At 43.1% G+C, this 23433-nt stretch overlaps 1 protein-coding gene, 1 long non-coding RNA gene and 1 other non-coding gene across 7 annotated transcripts; 1 reads left to right on the forward strand and 2 right to left on the reverse strand.

Annotated features, from left to right (window-relative positions):
• Positions 1-61: 61 nt before the first annotated feature.
• Positions 62-6427, reverse strand: LOC140910497 (uncharacterized). Its single transcript, XR_012158609.1, has 3 exons — positions 5119-6427; positions 3663-3754; positions 62-1437 (listed from the first exon to the last, which is right to left on the reverse strand). It is a non-coding gene; the product is annotated as an uncharacterized lncRNA (long non-coding RNA).
• On the forward strand, positions 4966-14471 carry NPY5R (neuropeptide Y receptor Y5). 5 transcript variants are annotated; one of them, XM_073341522.1, is made up of 3 exons: positions 5412-5555; positions 7390-7461; positions 12696-14471. In XM_073341522.1, the coding sequence occupies exons 1-3, from the start codon at positions 5541-5543 to the stop codon at positions 14040-14042; spliced, it is 1434 nt and encodes a 477-aa protein (XP_073197623.1). In that variant the 5' UTR covers positions 5412-5540; the 3' UTR covers positions 14043-14471. The 5 variants fall into 5 exon arrangements, with proteins under 5 accessions (XP_073197626.1, XP_073197623.1, XP_073197624.1 ...); XM_073341525.1 differs by lacking the exons at positions 5412-5555; positions 7390-7461 and adding an exon at positions 4966-5368; XM_073341523.1 differs by lacking the exon at positions 7390-7461 and having other exon boundaries at positions 5412-5582.
• Positions 14472-17644: 3173 nt separating this feature from the next.
• Positions 17645-17806, reverse strand: LOC140911023 (U1 spliceosomal RNA). Its single transcript, XR_012158816.1, has one exon. It is a non-coding gene; the product is annotated as a U1 spliceosomal RNA (small nuclear RNA).
• Between the last annotated feature and the right edge of the window lie 5627 nt (positions 17807-23433).

Consider the following 23433-nt stretch of genomic DNA (forward strand, 5'->3'; position numbering starts at 1 on the left):
CATACACCAAAGGCACCATGAGCTGCAAACATATTATTGTTTATTTTGTAGTAATGGACTTTTTGCAACAAAATGGACTTTTTGCAACAAAACACACAGTATGCAAACACCCTACCTAGAAAAACAGTACTGTACAGATAAAATGTAACAACCTTTCATAAAATAATAATTGAACATTGAGGGAGGAGCAACATCTGTTATAGAGCCATTAATGGACTTAATAGACTTTTTGCAACAAAACACACAGTATGCAAACACCCTATCTAGAAAAACAGTACTGTACAGATAAAATGTAACAACCTTTCATAAAATAATAATTGAACATTGAGGGAGGAGCAACATCTGTTATAGAGCCATTAGGAAAGCAATATTACGAGCTTGCCTGTTGACCAATCCATAAATTATAATCTATTTGTAAATCTCAAAATATTGTAAAGTCTATATTAAAGAAAAAAACATCAAAATTAAGGTGGTGACACCATCTGACATTTATTTTGTTGAGCTCAGATAGTGCAGCACAAATGTTACACAAACCATCTTTTAGTGCAATATTCAAATTCAATAGGGTGAGTAAAGGGACTCCTGAAGAGTTTTGTGTGATCCCTTTCTATGTACAAAAAAACTGTCTTTGAGGTTGCAATTGTTCTGAATAGAAATGTGACTCTTTGTAAGGATTTTTTAAAGTTTAAGTTTAGTGTTTTCATTTTGCAATAATGAGCATACACTTCTACTTTCACACCTTTGCAAGGTTTTTGTTGCACAACTGTACATTGTTCACATGTAAAGAATCACCTGTACTATTGAACCTGCTCCTGTTACCATTAGAGTGAATCAGGGCTTTGCCGCAGGTTTCACTGGCAGCAGCAGTAAACTCTCTGCTTGAATGACTAAATTATATGCACTCTGTTATAGGACTAAATACTACCCTCTGTTGTCCTGGAGCCCTATTCTCCCCCCACAAGTGACGGAATGATTTAGTTGGGGATGGGTCCTGCTTTGAGCAGGGGGTTGGACTAGATGACTTCCTGAGGTCCCTTCCAACTCTGAGATTCTATGATTCTGTGATTCTATGACCAGGATCTAGAGGTTAGAACTGGATGCCAGCCTGGTGGTTAAAACTGTTGCCCAGCCTACTGAGCAGAGCCAGAAATAGGAACCAGGAGTCAGTGCCAAGGGTCAGAGCTGTAGCCAGGAGACAAGCCAAGGGTCAGAGCAGGGCTGTAGCAAGCTGGAATGAGACAGAAATAAGGCTGGGGACAAGGCAGACACAAGGGGGATCACAGCTGCAGGAATAAGCATTGAGCAGCCAGAAATACCTTCTTATGCTTTAGGATGATGCAGACTCATTTAGACTCATCCTTACAAGATCCCACATTTGAGGAAGAAGACTGTGCTGCTAAAAAACAACCACCTGGTTTAACGGGGAAGTGAAGGCCCCTGTCAAAAACAAAATAATAAAAATATGTAACAAATGGAATAAAGGGTAAGTTGATAGTCATGAATATGAAGCAGAAGTTGGGAACTATAGCAAATTGCTAAGAGAAGCCAAGGAACACAAGGAGAACTCTGTGGCCAGCAGAGTTAAGGACAACAAGGAGTTTTTAAAAATTAATGGTAACAAAATGAATCCTGACAAGGGTGTTGGTCCATTGCTTGATGGATATGATAGAATGGTCAATAATAATGCAGAAAAGGCAGAGGTGTTCAGACATATTTCTGTTCTGTATTTGAGGGGAAAACAGATGATGCAGTTTCATCATATGATCTCATCTTTCCATTCCACTAGTATCTTTGAAGGATGGTAAACAGAAGGTGATAAAGTGGTCTCTGCCATGTGTTATGCCAGTTCACGGTGACACATCCTGACACTGCACAGATGTCACAACTGTAGATCAAAAAGCCACCTTCCCACTGCTGTCCAGGCTCATCCCTAATTGTTTTATATAAGGAAGGAATTTGGCTTACACTGTCTTTTTGGAAAGGTAAGAGAACAGAAATGGAGGCACAAATAACCTGTAGGATTTTTTTAATACATGCATTTTGGAGAGAAGGAGAGGAGAGAGAAGAAGGGAGGAGATGGGATGGACAGTTGAATTGCTCTGTGGAAAGCAGTATTTTCAAACAACAGAGATACTGTATATAACTTCCTTATATAGCATATCAAATCATAAAGTTGTCATTGTTTTTTAATTCATTCCAAATTTTCAAAATGTCATGCTGATGGATCACTGCTACACTGGTAGCAGACTTGTCATGACATTAAGATCTGACTCAGAGTGACTGTATGCCAGAGAATTCTGACAATTACTAAGTTAAGGCCTGTTTGTCACAGACACTGAGCACTTGCAGATCTCATTGACTTGAGCTGGAGCTTTGAGTATTCAGTGCCTCTAAAAGTTAGGCCCTAAAATCTTACTATACTCCCAGAGTGAAGTAGACATTTCAGAGTCTGATGAGAAACTTGTACTAAAATAACAGCCTCAGAGCAATGTGTGAACTGAAAGGGGGTGGTTTGGGGCATCCCCAATCATATGCCATTGGTTGTGGGATTGGATTTCACTTCTGGGATTCCACTCCACTCCACCTGCACAGAGACTGATTACTCAGGCTTTTTGCATGTAGAATTGATTTTGCTCTGTATGAATAATCTGGAGGAAAACAGAAGAATATGGAACAAATCCTGCTCACTTGAATATTATCCTGAAGAGACTACTCAAATGAATCGGATGAGCAGGATTTGGCCCTGTATTGGCATTTTAAGTTTCATTATGGTCTGAGATTTTAAAATGTATATGATCATTGTGTTTTTATATGGTAAAGCTTTTCAAACTGTAGTTATACCGAAGGGTTGTGTTCAGCACAGTATTAAATATTGATAGTGTAGTGATTGTATGAGAATGGAGAAGCCAGTATTTTATTTGTAGAAATAGCTGACATTGTATTACATTATATTTGTAGAAATAGCTGTTGTGAAGGCTAGGACTATAACAGGGTTTAAAAGAGAACTGGATAAATTCATAGAGGTTAAGTACATTAATGGCTATTAGCCAGGATGGGCAAGGAATGGTGTCCCTAGGCTCAGAGGGTGGAGACGGATGGCAGGAGAGAGATCACTAGATCACTACATGTTAGGTTCACTCCCTCTGGGGCACCTGGCATTGGCCACTGTCGGCAGACAGGATACTGGGCTGGATGGACCTTTGGTCTGACCCAGTATGGCCGTTCTTATGTTCTTATGACATACAGACTTCAACATGAGAAACTGATCTATTGAGAGAAGGAAGGAATTAGGACAGTGGGGATATTCCCTTTTCTTTCCAAAAGGTGCTATTGGATCTTTAATTTTCACCTGGACTGCCAATAAAAGGGGCCTCACTGTAGGGCCAGATTCTACCACTCTTACTGAAGCTAGTTGTACCTCACTTACTCCTCCCATTATTGTTCCTTTGGGATCAGTGAGACTTCTTGTAGAGTACTTGAAGTACTCCATATGACTAGTAGAATTTGGCCTCTTAATGTCTCATCCCACGACAGACCCTACACTTCAAAAGGAAATGTTACAATTTTAAAAATAATAGTCACTTAAACATGCCCTGTGTACATATCATGGACTAGGTCCTTGGTCAGCCAGAACTCTCCCTTTGAGGGGAATACAGTCTTACCTTCTCAAGGATTGCATTATTTATTTCTATAATAAGCCAATGTTGTTATGCAGAGTCCACCAACTCCCATACTCTTCTAGAAGGATTGAAAACTGTGAAAATAAAATGATTAAAAGTATCTTCAAATTAGTATTAAAATTCTGAACTGTCCAAACCAAGAAAATGCAGGCTGAAACTGTGCCAATCATCCTGCTGCGATTACCTTGTTATGGTGAGTTTCCAGATTGCTTATCTCCTACAACATACAGTACATTCTATTTTAGCAAAATAAGTGAACTATGGTCCCAGTTGAGAATGACCTACTGAATCTACTCTTAAATATTAGTTGGTGTATGATTTGTTTACAGTTTCAGCAGCTTTCCATCAGAACCACCCTATGAAGTTTTGCCAGGGGGTAATCTTGAAACTTACAGGATACAAATATTGCATGAAATAGTTTGTCAGGATTCCCTAATAAACTGAATTAGGCCTGATCCTGTTCCGACAAGGGAGAATGGCAAAAACTCCATAGGAACTAGATCCAGCTTTTTTATTATTTTTAGGCAATGATGTTCTTATTTGGAAGATATTTATGCAATCCTCTCCCTTTTATTGTGGTATTCTCCATGTCACAATATTTCAACTTCGGACCTATTTACTAATTAGTGTACAGCACAGATTTTCCATTTGTATACCTCCTATTATATCATGTTTTTAAATAGCTGCATGCATCCATTCCCTCTCTCGGCTATGCATGCAAATGTGACGATAATACCTAAGAGGGCGGCTCAAAATGTTTTGTTGGCATCTGACCTATTTCAGATTCGCTTAGTCTCTCTCATGATTATAGAGCTCCTGCTGAAATACACCTCCAGTAGTTGTGATCTGTGTGTAAACTGGAATGCCAAATTGCGGAGTACATAAAGATCAGTAAAATAGGAAGACGTTACAAATATCACTCTGCCAATTATAGGAAGAAGGCAAACAGCCCTGATCACTCCCTGGGAAGCACCGCCAGGTAATACAAAGTTCAAGCACTTTCCATAAGGAGCAGAGCTGGAGCTGGTTAGTACGTGCACAATTGCATACAAAACCTGAGTTATCTGAAACATTGAAAAGGCAGATGTCCAGTTTAACCTCATGGGATTGATTTGTCAGTTTGATTTTTGCCCGTCCGAATTAAAAGGGAGTTTGCGTGATTACTAATACCTACGAAATCCGACCGAAATTAAATAACTTGTTACCTTTAAAAATATTGTGCCACGTTTTAAGCCCTCTGCAATGCGGGTCAAAGCCTCTGGCCCTTCCCACACCCTCACACACAGAGGACCGTAAAAACGGGCAGGATAGCCAATGTTTCAAGAATGCTTCGCCGCCCCTCTCGGTCCCTGGTGGTTCACCTGGAGATGGATTCAGGGGGTCTAGGAGCACTGCTTTCTTTTCTCTCCATCCTAATCCTCCCATCACCCATTCTTACCCCCAGCGCCCACGCTTCTGTCAGACAAAGACACCGTCTTCAGCGCAGAAACCCTCCTCCAGGCAGTGTTTGGTGCGTGTAAAACGCTTCGTTGCTCTTTGCTCGTTCTCCAGCATTCCAGCAGCGATGAACTGCCCGCTAGGAAAGCAGCTCTGACGACTTTGGGATAGTAGGGCTCATGGATATGAATTATTCTCCATTAAAAACATCGATAAGTCATTGGCTCCTATAGGACGCGTCGATCAGAAATGTGAGGCTACATGAACATTACTGGTGGGGGGGGGAGTTAAATGAACTGGCTGGGTTTGCTGAGGGGCATCGAGAGTAAACGGCTGGGAGCGAAGGGGCTCGGGGAGGATGCATACGCTGCCTTGTATTTAGGACCGTTTGTCGGGATTAAAGGGATACCGAATGGTCCCAGCATGACTCGACCTCCGGTAGGCTGTGAGCTCAAGTATGCAGGTGTAAGTGATGCGGAGTGACTCCACCGAGCTCAGCGGAGTTACTCCGGACTCAGAGAAGATACTGCTGGGCTCTCTGCTGGGTTTGGCTTCTTAAAGCGACGAGCCAGGCGGGCCCCCCCCCCCCCCCCCGGCCACCTTAAGAGGAAATCACTGGGGAGGGGGCCGGGGAAGGCGAGAGCGCGAGGGGGGCTGAAGTTGGCGCGGTGCGTGGCTGGCGCTGGGGAGGCGGCAGCGCTCTGTCCCCACCGGCCTCGCCTCGGGGTCGCCGCCCGCCAGCAGCGTGCAGGGGAGGACCTGGGCCAGGGGTCGCTCCAGTCTGCCCGGCGTGCCCAGCCCGCCCCTTCTCCGTGCCCTAGGCAGCCCTGGGGCAGCAGCCTCCCTTCCCCCCGGCAGCGCGGGCCACTGGCGCTCCGGAGCAGGCTCCCCCGCAGCGACCGCCCCCTGCTGCCAGGCGCCGGGAGAGACCCTCGCCCTCGCCGCGGGCGCTGCAGGCAGAGGCTCCGGCGGCCGCTCCCCGCGGCAGGTACAGTACGAAGCCCTCGCCCCGCAGCGGCTGAGCGGGGCGCGGTCAGGGAGCCGGCGGAGAAGCCGCCACGCGCGCCGGCTGGGCAGCGGCTGCAGGAGGTGCAGGGTCAGGGCCCCGATCCCCCTGACGGCCCCATTGGGTGCGATGGGAGGCGGATCCGGCCCAGCAGCTGCGCCAGGGAAGTGCCCTGGGGAAGAGGCTGCAGGGGGAGCGCTTGCTTTTTAGCCGCAGGTTGGCGCTAACCAAGCCGCTGTCAGCGCCCTGATGGCTGCTCGGAGCACCTCTGCGAGACGCGCGTCTGCCGCCGGGCACTGCCCGACCTGGGCTGCTCCAAAGGCAGCCAGGCGGGGCTAGCTCCACACTGAATGAACCCATGTGCAGTTTAGGAGTCAGGCTGCTAGACGGAAATCTCTGTTCCTTATTTATAATCGCTTTCATGGAATACAGTGTAAATGCTTTTTAGAGCAGAGAGTATCCAATTAAGGACTTCCCCAAAGTGTGGCTAGGTAGTGATTCAATATCCCTGGAAATGGAAGTAAATATTATCAAACACCTCCCACGCTGTTGAATTATACTTAATGCAATGCCCTTGAAACATAAATATTCTGGCATTCATGTTTTACATTCTGATGAATAGTTTACCTTTGACTTGCTTACAGAATATGAGAAATGCCCACTGGAATGAGCACGTGTTTGCCGTCACTAACTTCTCTGATTCTTTGAAATGAATCCTTTTATTTTTAACCAGTGATACTTTGGCAATACTCCACTGGTGATCCTTTGGAATCTATGCTTAATAAACTTAGGATTTTGTCTAAGTAACTAATAATATACTTCAGTTGATCGCTGGAGGACAAATATAATATATTGTATTAGTTGACATAGTCCAAAATGCCTCCCTCTAGAAAAATAAAGAAAAGCATGTTACATATCTAAAGTTATAAGGTCTCCAGTGTTTGTTTGGTTGTTTATCTAGACGTTTGTTACAGTTACTCTATGTGCTCAGTAGCATATACTTTAATAATATGTTAGGCTTGCTTTACTGATCAGCCAGGTCATTAGGTCACACTCCTTCGAGTTGGGAGGTGTAATCCTATTTTAATTAAATGATGATTTGCCTACTGTGGGAAGCCATATTGTTGTTTCTCCCGGAAGAATTTTGCAATATTTATTTTCTTTTATCAAGAATGGCCACTTTAAGAGAGAGAAGTTAACTTTCATCATTAACATACGATGAAGTACTTGTCTGGAGTTTTGAAGTGCTCTTACTCTTTTTTTCAGAGCTCAGAGGTTCTGAAACTGAAGTTTCCTGTTGAATGTGCTCACTATAAAAGAATTGGAAGAGTTGCAATGGTAGCTCTACCTCTTTAATCTGTCTTTTGTCAATGCACAGCCCTAACTCTCCTTTGTTGTATTTAGGCATTATGACACAGTCTGGAATGACATGACATTTTTTATCCAATATAACATATTTCAGTGTTTTCTAGGAGCTTAGATAACCAACGATTAACTAATTATGGATTATTATAATACCTATATGCAACAGGGCAGCATTAAAGTTAAGTGTTCAACTTTTGCATTTCCTAGCTTCTGGGTGCTTAACTATACAGGGTTAACGTTGTGTTTGCAGTGTTGGTCCCAGGATATTAGAGAGACAAGGTGGGTGAGGTAATATCTTTTACTAGACCAATTTCTGTTGGTGAAAGAGACAAGCTTGCAAGCTTACACAGAGTTCTTCCATCCTCCAAAAGTAAGATTTATGGATTTTTTGCTTTTTGCATTTTAAACCAGTCACAGGCCTTAAAGTGGAATAATGAACATAATCCACTTCAGACATGTTAAACTGAGATAAGGTTAGATCACCTTATATCTTAAACTGAGCTGAGACTGGACAGTGGTTTAAGCTTCTTGTGCCATTTTAAGGCTTTAGATTAGTTTAAATGATTTTAAAAAACCAACCCTCCACCCCCCAATAAAAATCTTCCTAAAAACATAACTGGGGGGAGAAACAATTTGATTAAAGTGCTTATCAAAGGAAGATGAATATTAAGATATATCAGATGGACATAGGTGAACACGGTTCAGAAAGATATAATGAAGATCTTCCTAGTTCAGGATGCATTTTCCTACTTTAAAGTACATTTACATGCTGAATGGTGACTATAAAGCAAAGTTGACAGGAAACCAGTGAGACACAAGGAATATGGAACCCCAAGATACTGTCTTTACAGTCACTGTTCAGGTTAGAACCACACTTTAAATATGATGAAGGGAAACATTTTCAAAAGCACATTAGTGACTTAGGAGCCTAAGTCCCATTTTAAAAGGTGACTGGCACTCACGAACCTAAGTCTTACTGAAAGTCTCACACTGGATGTCATTGACAAGAATAGGACCAGAGAGGGTAAACAAATCCTAGTAGTAGAAGTTGCTGCTAATACCAAGCAGCAAGAGAGACGCCTCAGTAAGTGCAAAAGTCCAAATAATATCAGTGGCGTGTTATTGTGTTATTGTGGGCTGAAAACCAGTAGTATGGTGGGGAAGCATTTTAGCTTCATACAGCTAATAGCACTCAAGCTGAAGACACACTATGCAAGTGTTGTGAGTCCGGGTAGAAACCCACAGAAACTGGAAACTGCCTTTTTACTGAATCATCTCTGTAACAACCCTCCAGCCCCCCGCATTTCTTGCATGACCAGCATGCCCCAGTGCAACAAAACAAACAGCTTCTGCATCCCAAGCTTAGTAAAATACCCACCAGTTCCAGTATATGTACTGAATCACCATCTCTGGGAGAGGCAAGCAGCGCTGGTGCATTCAAGTTGACTCTTGCTAAATATTCACTACAAGCGCTACAGTGTCAAAGCTGAAGCATAGAAACTTACTACAGTGGCAGAAGAGTTTTTCTGTTCCTGTCATAAAACCACCCCCTCAACAGGTGATAGGTGGATGGAAGAATTCTTCTGTTGACCTAGCTGCAAGTACAGTGGCGGTTAGGCTGACCTAACTACATCACACAAGTTGTGAAATTTTTCACAGCCCTGAGTGATATAGCTAGGTTGATCTAATTTTAAGGTATAGATTAGCTCTAATGTCTCCCTCTTTCTGTTATTCTACTCTCCCACAGCTGGTAGTGATACTTCTCTGTCTTCATCCTTAAGTAGGAGTACCACTGTGATGGGCTGCCCCCTTTAAGGTGCCACCTGATGTACTGGGATAACACTGAGCCCACCTGTTCTGCCATCCTGGGCCCCCTTTACACTGTCTTGCTGAGCCAGGCTTTTAAACCTCCTCTAGCACACACACAGGCAGGGTCACACCCAGCTGCAGAAAAACACAGACACTGAGATCAGCTTAAGGCAGAGTTTCCCAAACTTTAACAGCCCGCGAACCCCTTTCACTAAATTGTGAAATCTCGTGAACCCCCTCCTAAAAATGAATATTTCAAGGGATTTAAGTTTAAATTTCCTCTGCACTCCGCACTCGCACTCTGCACTCCGTGGGGCTCCTGCTGCTGGACCCCGTTGACCGCCCCAGTCTACTGAGCTCCACTGAGCTCGAGCTGGAGGTCCCACTGACCGCCGGGGCTCAGGCTACCAGCCCCAACTGCCTGACCCCGCCCTCCCTGGGGCTTGGGCTGCCAGTCCACGCGGCGCGCTGGGGTTCGGGCTGCCGGCTCCCCCACTCACAGAGGCAGGGTTTGGGCTGCCAGCCCCAACTGCCCTGCCCCGCTCTTCCTGGCTCTGGCTGTCTGCCCTGCAACCGGGTCCCACCAGCTGTCTCCAATGCCCATGGTCCTCTGGCCGCCATTAATGAAATTTTTCTGGCGATACCCCTGTAACGTTCTGCAAACCTCAGGGGTTCGTGAACCCCAATTTGGGAACCACTGGCTTAAGGGACTTGCCCCAGCATTCAGGTGTCCACCTCCCTTGGAGTGCAGAGTCCAAAGGCATATTGTCTTGCACTGTATAGAAAAGTCTACACAGCTCAAGCTCATAAAAATTTGCTCTCTCCGTCAATGTGAAGAGAGATATGCACAGTTGTTTGCCCCCCACCCCAGATATGAATTGCACAAACTGGGTTATGTTATAAACAAGAAATAAGTTTATTGACTACAAATGACAGATTTTAAGTGATTATAAGGGATAGCAAACAGAACAAAGCAGATTACTAAGCAAATAAAACAAAACATGCAAACTAAGCTTGATTCACTAAAGAAACAGGTTACAAAATGTAATTTCTCACCCTAAATGTTGAATTAGCAGGATGCAGAGTTTCTGTATCTTAGAGTCCCAGTTATTTCTTCTTACAGACTGGACCCCTCTCTCAGACTGGACTCACCCTTGCCTTTCCCTTCAGGTTAGTTCCTTTGTCGCTTCAGCAGTCCTTCTTCTTAAGCAAGGGAGGAGAGTCCAGATCAACTCCCTCTCCAGATGTGAAAAAGGATTTACGCAAGGCTGGAATCCTTTGTTTGATCCCCATCCCTCTACAGTGGAAAAGTACCAGCAGTGTCGAAAGGGGTATTTTTCATCAGGTGACATTATCACCTGACCTTGTAGTGTTGATGCAGCATCTTCAAAGTTCTATTATCCTTCTTAAATGGGTCATTCAGGAGGATTGCCTACTGTCTGGTGGGCATTCCCCCCAAGTACACACACAGTTGTAATTGTTAGATAGTCAATATTCCTAACTTTAGATACAGAAGTGATACATGCATACAAATTGGATAATCACATTCAGTAAATCATAACCTTTCCAATGATATCTTACATGAGCCATCTTGCTTAAAGTATCTCTTAGTTATGCCATAGTCATATCATAACCATGTTTCTATGAAGAATATGGGGTGTAATGTCACAATCACATCACTTCAGTTTTGATCATGACCTCTCTCAGAAAGAAAAAAGGCAAAGTCAACCCACATTAGTGTTTATAACTAATCCAAATATGCAGACCTTTTGGGGCAAAACTAAATATATTTCCTCTGACACAACAGTACTTAGCTAAAATGAAGGATACACTGGGGTTGGCTCCATACTCTATCTATTTTGGAGATAGCTAGGTCCCCCCCACACCCCAAATGCATGAGATTTCGTTGTGGTCCACCTTTTCTATAAGAGTGCTGCCTTGTTTTTATCAAAGGGCCTGAAGGGAAGATTCCAGACTTCTAAGGCAGTTTGATACCTGGGCCAGTACAATTTCAGTGCACACCTCGCTGCCTTTGACAGCCCACTACTGTAGCCACAGCAAAAAGCATCAGTGGACATTCCCACTGCTCTGTGCAACAACCAATCATCTATGGGTGCTTGGGTAGATCTTGAACATTTACTGCAACGTATCTTGATACAGGCTATGAGCACACACTGGAATGGCATATTATGCACATTACACTGATTAACTAGACAAAAGCAGGCTGTACACTTCATGTTTATGGGGCAGGACACAAGGGGAAGCACTAGGCCACCATAAGTGGTTCTTCTGGAAGTCACTAGTCATTGTAAAAGAACCCTTTAAACACAGCACACTTGATCTTAATGACAGCAAGCATCATTGAGTGGCTCATATACACTAGACTTCAATCTCTTATTTGCTAGAGCAGGCAAGGAAGGATCCAGAGGAGGTTTCTGGTGATGATGCTGTCCCTGTCAGTGCCTTGAGGACAAACCTGAAAACTGTGTACAACAGTCTATAACAGAACAAACTGCATTGTTGCAATGGTGCTGGAATTTCACTGATCCCATTATAGTAAAAGGGAGATTTGCTAGGATTTGTCTGACTGCTAGTATTAACCCAGAATTCTCTATTTCACCTCTACTGACAAAACTCTGTAACTTTAGTGGAAGTTTTGAATCAGTGGAATCTGCAGGACTTGGCCCTATCTTACGTTAACATATATTAAATACTATTTTCCAGATTAAATTGAGTATGGCAGTTATACAATTCAAAAATTGCCACACTGGGACCTGAATTCTGTGGAACAGTGAGCAGCCATAATAATGTGACACTTTCTGAAAGATTCTTTTTTCTGGTGAAATTCTCTATTATGAAAATAAGGAATATTGCTGGAACAAAACAGTATGCATTTTTAAGCACTCCAATGTAGTTTGTCTTCATGTAACAGAAATAGGTACCCTAATAATATAATATATGGATGGGTGCAATTATTGCGCAGAGCCGGATTATGAACTCCTTATTCACAATGGTGAGCAGTTATTCAAATGACTTGTCCCATTGACTCTAAAGGGACTACTTTGATAAATAGCTGGTCACTCATGGTCCACAATCTGGCCAACAGCAAATAATTGTTAATTGCTTACTTCATCTGCACCACGCTTTAAATTGTAAGTGCAAAATATGAGAATCCAAGGGTTGGGGCCTAGGTAGGCTGCATAACACATGCTAAGAAGTGTGGCAATTAATTGGTGAGGGTTTATAATTATGCAGGATTTAGGGCAAAGTATAATGATATTACTGCACTTTTAAATGTAATGAAGCAATAAAGAAAATGGTTGTTTCTCTAAATTCTGATGAACACCAATGTCATCTTTTCTGCAGTTGCTAATTAAAATCTTTCTGATTCTGAGCAGGACTGTAATATGGAATTAGAACTCGAAGACTGTAACACAACACTCACTAAGGAGAACAGCTCTGCGACTATCAAGAGTTCTGATTTTTCTGCCTGGGAAGACTATAAGAGCAGCGTAGATGACTTACAGTACTTTCTGATTGGCCTGTACACATTTATAAGTCTTACTGGCTTCATGGGAAATCTACTTATACTGATGGCTCTAATAAAACGCAAGCAGAACACAATAATAAACATTCTCATTGGAAACCTAGCCTTTTCTGACATTTTAGTTGTGCTGTTTTGTTCACCTTTTACATTAACATCTGTCCTGCTCGATCAGTGGATGTTTGGAGCAATCATGTGCCATGTTATGCCCTTCCTCCAATGCGTGTCAGTTCTGGTTTCAACTTTAATGTTAATCTGTATTGCTGTTGTCAGATACCGCATGATAAAAAATCCCCTTTCTGGTAATTTAACAGCAAAACATGGCTATTTCTTAATAGCAACTATCTGGGCTCTTGGTTGTACAATTTGCTCCCCTCTGCCAGTTTTCCACAAAATTGTAGATCTCCATGAAACCCTTAATTTAGAGACACTGAACAGCAGGCATTTGTGTGTTGAATCATGGCCATCTGATTCATATAGAATTGCCTTTACTATTTCCTTATTACTCATGCAGTATATATTGCCCTTGGTTTGTTTAACTGTAAGTCATACCAGCGTCTGCAGGAGTGTAAATTCCAGATTGTCAAACAAGGAAAACAAATTTGAAGAAAATGAGATGATAAACCTAACACTTCATCCACCCAAGAGTTGCAGATCTCAGGTGCAACTCTCCAGCAGTTCTAGATGGAGCTATACATTTGTCAGACAACACAGAAAAAGGTATAGTAAAAAGACTGCCAGTGTGATGCCAGCTATTTTACGGAGTCATCAGGATAATAATTCTGGAGAACTCCCAGAAACCTCTGGTACAGAAAGAAGCCAGCTCTCTTCATCCAGTAAGTTCATACCAGGGGTACCAATCTGCTTTGAGATGAAACCAGAAGAAAATTCAGAGATGCAAGACATGATTACAGTATCCCGATCCATCACTCGAATTAAGACAAGATCTCGGAGGGTTTTCTGCAGACTGACAGTACTGATCTTAGTTTTTGCTGTTAGTTGGATGCCTCTTCACCTTTTCCATGTTGTCACTGATTTTAATGCCAATCTTATTTCTAATAGGCATTTTAAATTAGTATATTGCATATGTCACTTACTGGGTATGATGTCCTGCTGCTTGAATCCCATCTTATATGGGTTCCTTAACAATGGCATAAAAGCTGATTTGATGTCTCTTATTCCATGCTACCAAATATCATGATTTTAAAAGCTCGACAATAAAATATAAAACAAACAATGTTATGTCTATAAGCATACTGAAGTATAAAATATCTTTTATTTAGTTTTAGGTGTGAATCAGTTGTGGTTAGCAATGATTAGCAGCTTTAGTTGTGAACGGTTAGTTCTAGGTCTGAATGGTTTGTACATGCCTCTTATGTACAGCAGAAAATACAAATACATTGTAATATTAGTCTTTTGTTTACCTATTGTATGGAGGAAATCATGTCTAGTGTACAAAACCATATTATCATTTTACTAGTTCAGTTAAATGTTTTAACTGTACCTTGCAAATATCTGAACTCTGAATTCACAATTCATGTAAGAAATGAGTCAAATCATCTCATATCAATTATCATGAGGCTATAATCAGCAAATTATTATTATTACTGCTAAATAATGTTTAAAATGAATCAGACTATTTTGACCACTTCTTAAAATAAAAATTTTTGTTGCTTGATGTGATTAGGACAAATTTATATTTTTCTTTGATCTCGACATGTCCAGTGCAGCCAATACCTCTCTATCAAATTTGCCAGACATCAACAGATCTTTTGCTGCTTCTTTAAAGAGTGTCTTCTTCACTTGGATGACTACATGGATAATCACTGTATTCCAGATTGTTCTCATACGTCTGGATTTAATTAGCCTCATCTACCCTTTTTTTCTGGTAATTTACTGTGTCCTATCATTTCATATGATTTTCAACTTGACCTGAACATAGATAGAACGCCTCTCTCCTTATTTTCATGGCTTTCCTCCAAGAACAGTATGTTTTGATTCAGAATGAACTCTACTGATCCCTGGGAGAGCAAGTGACAACAGAAATAAGAAGAAATAGAAAGATAAACAGGTTTTTTTCTCATGAAAGCAAATGATGATCCCTTTTTCTTTACAGATAGTCTGTTGTTTTGGAGAACTGTGGTATCTTCCAGATACAAATATTGGTTGAGTCTGCATCCAAGCAGCAGACACTAGGGCCCTGGTTCAGCCAGATGGTGGAGTCAGTGGGACTACTCAAGTGCTTAAAGTGAAGAAAGTACTTAAGTATCTTGCTGACTTTAGATCAGAGGTGGGCAAACTATGTGGCCCGCGGGACCCTCCTGCCCGGCCCCTGAGCTTGTGGCCCAGGAGACTAGCCCCAGGCCGCTCCTCTGCTGTTCCCCCTCCCCCACAGCCTCAGCTCACTGAGCCGCCGGCGCCATGCTCTGGGCAGCGAGCTCCTGGGGCAACACAGCTGCGAGCCCGGCCTGACCCGGTGCGCTGAGCTGCGCGGTGCGTGGCTGGCTCCAGCTGGGCGGTGCAACTACCTGTCCTGGTGCAGCAGGGCTGCCAGCCACCAGTGCTTCAAGCAGTGTGGTAAGGGGGCAGGGAGCGGGGAGGGGGGTTGAATAGAGGGCAGAGGAGTTCAGGAGGGTGGTAAGGGAGTGGGGGTGTGGATGTGGGTGTGGTCGGGGCGGTCAGAGGGCGGGGAACAGGGGGGTTGAATGGGGGCAGTCAGGGGACAGGGAGAAGGGGTGGTTGGATGGGGCAGGGATCCCGGGAGGGGGCAGTCAGGAATGAGAAGAGGGGTTGGATGAGGGAGCAGTCAGGGGACAGGGGTTCTGGGGGCAGTCAGGGGACAGGGAGAAGGGGTAGTTGAATGGGGCAGGGATTCTGGGGGGGGGCAGTCAGGAATGAGAAGAGGGATTGGATGGGGTGGCAGGGGGCAGTCAGGGGTACGGGTTCCGGGGGCAGTCAGGGGACAGGGAGTGGGGGGGGAATGGGTTCGGGGGGGGCATCAGGGAACAGGGGGTTTGGATGGGGAAGGAGTCCTGGGCGGGGGGGTGTATCAGGGGCCGAGAAGCAGGGGATAGGGGGTGGGGACCAGCACACGTCTGGCTATCTGGGGAGGCACAGCCTCCCCTAACCAGCCCTCCATACAATTTCCAAAACCTGATGCGGCCCTCAGGCCAAAAAGTTTGCCCACCCCTGCTCTAGAGGTAGATTTTAAGAGCCTACTGTGGCTCTTTGATATCCCCAGTATCTCTGTGAACAAGTCAGTGCCTGCATCTGTTTTAAGTACAAATGCCCAGGTTCTGCCACCACTTACACTGAGAAATACACTACTCCACAATTAACTTCTTTGGAATGAATAAAACTACATGTGGAGTTAGGATGACTCAAAGTGAGCAAGGGTGGCAGAATCTGGCTCAATGTCTTTCCTTTAAAAAGTACACTATGCTCCCCACTCCCCTATCTACTTTATTGCTTTTTACTTCTTCCCCCCCTCACCCCATTTTCCCTCTCCCTTTACCCTTCCCTCTCTCTTCATGTTTATTAAATAAAACTTCAAAACAAAACCAAAAATTACACTCACAGTTGGGACAAATGACAGACACAAAAATAAACTTCCTCACTCCAGACTCTTTGTCCTAAGAACTAAAATGTCGTTTTGATCTCATAGGCTACCCCCATCCAATGACAATTGCCATTTTGCGGAACTTATCTGTTTTCTCCTCGGCTATTGCTCACAATTGAATGACTGCACAAACAGTGGTGAACTAAAGTATCAGTCAAGTCATTCTGTGCCTGCAAAAGGGCTCTGTCAAAGTAGTATAAAACTACAGCATTAGAAACTGTCAGAGGCTCAAAGAAAATACATGGCAAATGTCTGTCCCGTCCTTATTGATGTATGTACCAAATCTTCTGCTGTCTGAAAATCTTCTGCTGTCCAACACCCAATTGTCCATAAGTCTCCCTTACTCCAACAGGTGCTTTATCTTCCCATTTAAACTGCAAGTGTCTTTCCCCGAAAAAATCTGGCCCCCTCCCATGCTATATTTTTATAATATAAATAAACTAAATATATATCATTCCTTGCTTTTGGCTGCTTTAACTCAGCACAGGGGAACTGGCTTTGCACAGAGGCTGCAGCAATAGATGGTGGTACAAAGGTGAGCTTCAAGCCACTTTTGTACACATAACCTTAACCTAAGATCCATCCAGGTCAGCTTCACCCTTGGAATTGCCCATTAATTCTTTTCCCTTTAATCCACTTTCTCCTCCAGTTCACATTTTCAATCTGGTGGCATTTAAAGGGCATTCTTTGGTGAACAGGAAGAACAAAGCGAGATACTAAAACTAAACACAGACAATTTTACATATAATGGTTGGTATATTATTACAAGTATACTTTGGCACTGTATCATCATTGATGTGTTTTGTTAAGTTTGAACATACAGAAAAATCAAATAATATAAATAATCTTGCTGGAAGAGTGAAACATAACACTACTTTATTTCTTAGAATTCCGAATGATAATGCACAAGAACCCAAAAACAGAGAGAGAAAAATCAGGCTGCTCCCTAAAGATGTGTCTCCACTGCAGCTGGGAGATGGGATTACAGCATGTGTAGAGATACTCAAACTAGCTTTACTCTGGATATATCAAAGCTATGTGTCTAGGCACTACTACTTGACACTACCAGTGAAGCTGCAGCAGCATGGACAGCTGCACAAGCTAACTGCACTCATCCAGATCAAGTGGCTGCCACCCGTGCTGGCATGGCTTCAGTGCTATTGTTTTTTTGTTTTGTTTTTTTCCAGGGGAAAGTGCAAACACAGTTCCCCACTACCACAAATTATGCAGTCGAGTTTCCTGCATTTGGGGAAATCACAGGGGTCCGCACACCCGCAGTGCAAAGGATGAGCCTCACCCTGGGAAAACCACCTTCATGATCATGGTATCTGTGCTATTGTTAGTTGAGCTCGCTTTGATCAAAGCTAGCTTGGGAATGTCTACACATGCTGCAATCATACCTCCCCATTGCAGTGTAGACAGACCTAAAGCAGAGAGACAGAACTCACCCCACCTTGCTTTAAGCTGGCTCTTTCCAGAACTGACTCTGCTTGCATGCTTTGCTACAGAGCCCCTAGTCTGCTTATGGGACCTGGAACCCCCTTTGTGCACACACGCACACACACATACACACTCTGTTAAAGTGCTAGCTTGCAATTTTGATACAGTCCTGAATACATGTTTAATACGCAAAAGTAGGGCTGTCAATGAATCACAGTTAACTCACGCGATTAATGCAAAACAAATGAACTAGACTAAAAAAATTAGTCATGATTAATTGCAGTTTTAATCACACTGTTAAACTAATAGAATACCAATTTAAATCTATTATATATATTTATGGATGTTTTTCTACATTTTCAAATATATTGATTACAATTAAAACAGAATACAAAGTATACAGTGCTTACTTCATATTATTTATATTACAAATATTTGCACTAAAAAGATAAAAGAATTAGTATTTTTCAGTTCATCTCATACAAGTACTGTAGTGCAATCTCTTTATTGTAAAAGTGCAACTTACAAATGTAGAATTATTTTTTTTTACATAACTGCACTCAAAAACAAAACAATGTAAAACTTTAGAGCCTACAAACCCACTCAGTCCTACTTCTTGTTCAACTAATTGCTAAGACATATAAGTTAGTTTACATTTATGGGAGATAACGCTTCCCATTTCTTATTTACATCACCTGAAAGCGAGAACAGGCGTTTGCATGGCACTGTTGTTATCGGAGTTGCAAGGTATTTACCTGCCAGATATGCTAAACATTTGTATGCCCCTTCACACTTCAACCACCATTCCAGAGGACATGCTTCCATGCTGATGATGCTCATTTAAAAAATGTGTTAATTACATTTGTGACTGAACTCCTGGGGGGAGAATTGTATGTCTTCTGCTCTGTGATTTTAGCCACATTCTGCCACATATTTTGTGTTATGGTAGTCTCAGATGACAGTATACGTTGTTCGATTTAAGAACACTTTCACTGCAGATTTGACAAAATGCAAAGAAGGTACCAATGTGAGATTTCTAAAGATAGCTATCACACTCAACGCAAGGTTCAAGAACCTGAAGTGCCTTCCAAAATCTGAGAGCAACAAGGTGTGGAACATGCTATCAGAAGTCTTAAAACAGCAACTGTCAGATGTGGAAACTACAGAACCCAAACCACCAAAAAAGAAAATCAACCTTCTGTTGATGGCATCCGACTCAAGATGATGAAAATGAATGTGCGGTGGTCTGCACTGCTTTGGATTGGTATCTAGCAGAACCCATCATTAGCAATTAATCACAACTATTTTTTTTAATCTCACGATTAGTTCTGATTAACTTTTAATAATTTGTCAGCCCTACTCAAAAGTAACATTGACCTCTCTAATAGCAAAATAAATAATAATAATAAAACTTCACATTTCTTTAGAACCTTCCATCACAGGATCATAGAACATCAGGGTAGGAAGGGACCTCAGGAGGTCATCTAGTCCAACCCCCTACTCAAAGCAGGACCAATCCCCAATTTTTGCCCTTGATCCCTAAATGGCCCATGCAAGGATTGAACTCACAACCCTGGGTTTAGTAGGCCAATGCTCAAACCACTGAGCTATCCCTTCCCCCCCATCTCTAAGCATTTAACATTGATGAATTAAGTTCTTCACAGGGGTATTGAGATTAAGTATTATTCTCATTTTATAGATGAGTCATCAAGCAAAACCCTAAGAAAGGGGGTGAGTTTTGAACCTATATATTCTGCGTGGACTGTCTTGTGTAGGAAAGCCACCAGCTCATATGCATCAGGGCCAAAATCCCATCTGTACAATCCATAGCTCAAATTACAGACAATATATTGAGTATCTCTGTGGGGCAACCAGGGGACAGACTCCTCCCTCACAGAACATGGAGCAGTTGTACAGTTTCTCTGCTGTCACTACTGCAACTCTGAGACTACAGTGAACCCTGCAGCCTTAGCATGTGCACGCTGTGGGACAAAAGAGGTTTATGGCAGTATCTATGTAGCAGCAACTTCTCTAGTCCTTTGTACCCCCACATTTCCTGTGTACTGATATGCAGGTGGGTGGAGATACAGTCTATGGGGGATGAATCCCCCACTCTGATTCTCCCAAATCCCACTCCCACAGCCTCCCCTAAACAAGGAAACCACATTGGTTCCACTGTCAGGGGAGCTTCACAGCTGTTGAGGAAGGACCAGTTTGTCTCCAAGAGACTGAGGCCAAAATTTCAAATTTGGATGCTGAAACTGAAGCACTTAAATCCATATAAATCCATAAATCCATATTTAGTCACCTAAATAAGCGGCCCGCTTTTCAGATGTGTTGAGCAACCTTTAGTTGAGTGGGAGCTGACAGTGTTCAACTCCTTTGAAAAGCCCTTGAGGCACCCACCTTTGAAAAGTTGGCATAAGTGACTAACTCAAGGTCATATGGAGCATCTGCGGCAGATCTAGGAATAGAACTCAAGTGTCTGTCTTCCCAGGAACAGAACACAATACTATCCTTCCCCCCAGCATGCATTCCATTTTCATGATAGGTTACAATTTATATAATATTAAATGCACAAGAAAAAAAAACTTTGTCCTGGAAAATCTTTGTCAAATGCCCTTACACTTTTCAGTAAACCTGTGTCTTTACTTAACAAAGAGCTTTATCCTGTCTCCTGGTTTCAATTTTCTATTTGTAAAGGGTCCTCTTGTTAATTTTAACATGTTTCAGGAAACTATTTCCCATATACAGCATCTCCTTCCATTATCTGTGTATTTTTCCAGTAGTCTCACTCATAAACTTTTCAAACTAAGAGACAAAATCTTTCTTTTTATTGTGTTTCTTGGCTGGAGGTATTTCCAGGCAAAAGCAGTCCTTCTTTATAATACTTCAAACAATTGTCAGCCTACTGTTATTGCAATATTTCTGACATCTTCTCTCCCCAGGCTATCTTTTGATAAGAAGTCTATTGCATAGCAGGTACTAGTGTCTTTCCTTCAATATTCAACAATTTCCCCAAAGTTGGGTTACACAATAGCACATATTTTTTTTTCATTTCTGATGGTGATATCATTTATTAGTTTATTTGTGGCAGCTAATTATTACCTTTTGTAGATTTTATTTTTTTTCTAAAAAGCCCTTTATCATAGAATCATAGAATATCAGGGTTGGAAGGGACCTCAGGAGGCCATCTAGTCCAACCCCCTGCTCAAAGCAGGACCAAACCCCAACTAAATCATCCCAGCCAGGGCTTTGTCAAGCCTGACCTTAAAAACCTCTAAGGAAGGAGATTCCACCACCTCCGTAGGTAACGCATTCCAGTGTTTCACCACCCTCCTAGTGAAACAGTTTTTCCTAATATCCAACCTAAACCTCCCCCACTGCAACTTGAGACCATTACTCCTCCTTCTGTCATCAGCTACCACTGAGAACAATCTAGATCCATCCTCTTTGGAACCCCCTTTCAGGTAGTTGAAAGCAGCTATCAAATCCCCCCTCATTCTTCTTTTCCGCAGGTTAAACAATCCCAGTTCCCTCAGCCTCTCCTCATAAGTCATGTGTTCCAGTCCCGCAATCATTTTTGTTGCCCTACGCTGGACTCTTTCAATTTTTCCACATCCTTCTTGTAGTGTGGGGCCCAAAACTGGACACAGTACTCCAGATGAGGCCTCACCAATGTTGAATAGAGGGAAACGATCACGTCCCTCGATCTGCTGGCAATGCCCCTACTTATACATCCCAAAATGCCATTGGCCTCTTGGCAACAAGGGCACACTGTTGATTCACATCCAGCTTCTCGTCCATTGTAACCCCTAGGTCCTTTTCTGCAGAACTGCTGCCGAGTCATTCGGTCCTTAGTCTGTAGCGGTGCATGGGATTCTTCTATCCTAAGTGCAGGACTCTGCACTTGTCCTTGTTGAACCTCATCAGATTTCTTTTGGCCCAATCCTCTAATTTGTCTAGGGCCCTCTGTATCCTATCCCTACCCTCCAGCATATCTACCTCTCCTCCCAGTTTAGAGTCATCTGCAAACTTGCTGAGGGAGCAATTCACACCATCCTCCAGATCATTTATGAAGATATTGAACAAAACTGGCCCCAGGACCGACGCTTGGGGCACTCCACTTGATACCGGCTGCCAACTAGACATGGAGCCATTGATCACTACCCGTTGAGCCCGACAATCTAGCCAACTTTCTATCCACCTTATAGTCCATTCATCCAGCCCATACTTCTTTAACTTGCTGGCAAGAATACTGTGGGAGACCGTGTCAAAAGCTTTGCTAAAGTAAAGGAACAACACGTCCACCGCTTTCCCCTCATCCACAGAGCCAGTTATCTCATCATAGAAGGCAATTATATTAGTCAGGCATGACTTGCCCTTGGTGAATCCATGCTGACTGTTCCTGATCACTTTCCTCTCCTCTAAGTGCTTCAGAATTGATTCCTTGAGGACCTGCTCCATGATTTTTCCAGGAACTGAGGTGAGGCTGACTGGCCTGTAGTTCCCAGGATCCTCCTTCTTCCCTTTTTTAAAGATGGGCACTACATTAGCCTTTTTCCAGTCATCCGGGACTTCCCCCGATCGCCATGAGTTTTCAAAGATAATGGACAATGGCTCTGCAATCACATCCGCCAACTCCTTTAACACTCTCAGATGCAGCGCTTCCAGCCCCATGGACTTGTGCTCGTCCAGCTTTTCTAAATAGTCCCGAACCACTTCTTTCTCCACAGAGGGCTGGTCACCTCCTCCCCATGCTGTGCTGCCCAGTGCAGTAGTCTGGGAGCTGACCTTGTTCATGAAGACAGAGGCAAAAAAAGCATTGAGTACATTAGCTTTTTCCACATCCTCTGTCACTAGGTTGCCTCCCTCATTCAGTAAGGGGCCCACACTTTCCTTGACTTTCTTCTTGTTGCTAACATACCTGAAGAAGCCCTTCTTGTTATTCTTAACATCTCTTGCTAGATGCAACTCCAGGTGCGATTTGGCCTTCCTGATTTCACTCCTGCAAGCCCGAGCAATATTTTTATACTCTTCCCTGGTCATTTGTCCAATCTTCCACTTCTTGTAAGCTTCTTTTTTGCGTTTAAGATCAGCAAGGATTTCACTGTTAAGCCAAGCTGGTCGTCTGCCATATTTACTATTCTTTCTACACACTGGGATGGTTTGTCCCTGTAACCGCAATAAGGATTCTTTAAAATACAACCAGCTCTCCTGGACTCCTTTCCCCCTAATGTTAAACTCCCAGGGGATCCTGCCCATCAGTTCCCTGAGGGAGTCAAAGTCTGCTTTTCTGAAGTCCAGGGTCCGTATTCTGCTGCTCTCCTTTCTTCCCTGTGTCAGGATCCTGAACTCGACCATCTCATGGTCACTGCCTCTCAGGTTCCCATCCACTTTAGCTTCCCCTACTAATTCTTCTCGGTTTGTGAGCAGCAGGTCAAGAAGAGCTCTGCCCCTAGTTGGTTCCTCCAGCACTTGCACTAGGAAATTGTCCCCTACACTTTCCAAAAGCTTGCTGGGTAGTCTGTGT

The sequence above is a fragment of the Lepidochelys kempii genome, chromosome 4 (genome assembly GCF_965140265.1).
Source record: "Lepidochelys kempii isolate rLepKem1 chromosome 4, rLepKem1.hap2, whole genome shotgun sequence".
NCBI classification, from domain to species: domain Eukaryota; kingdom Metazoa; phylum Chordata; order Testudines; family Cheloniidae; genus Lepidochelys; species Lepidochelys kempii.

Excerpts from the sequence above, each read along its gene's own strand:
- NPY5R (XM_073341522.1), top strand. Across the intron at positions 7,462-12,695 it reads GAATTGGAAGAGTTGCAATG|GACTGTAATATGGAATTAGA; the intron begins GTAGCTCTACCT and ends GATTCTGAGCAG.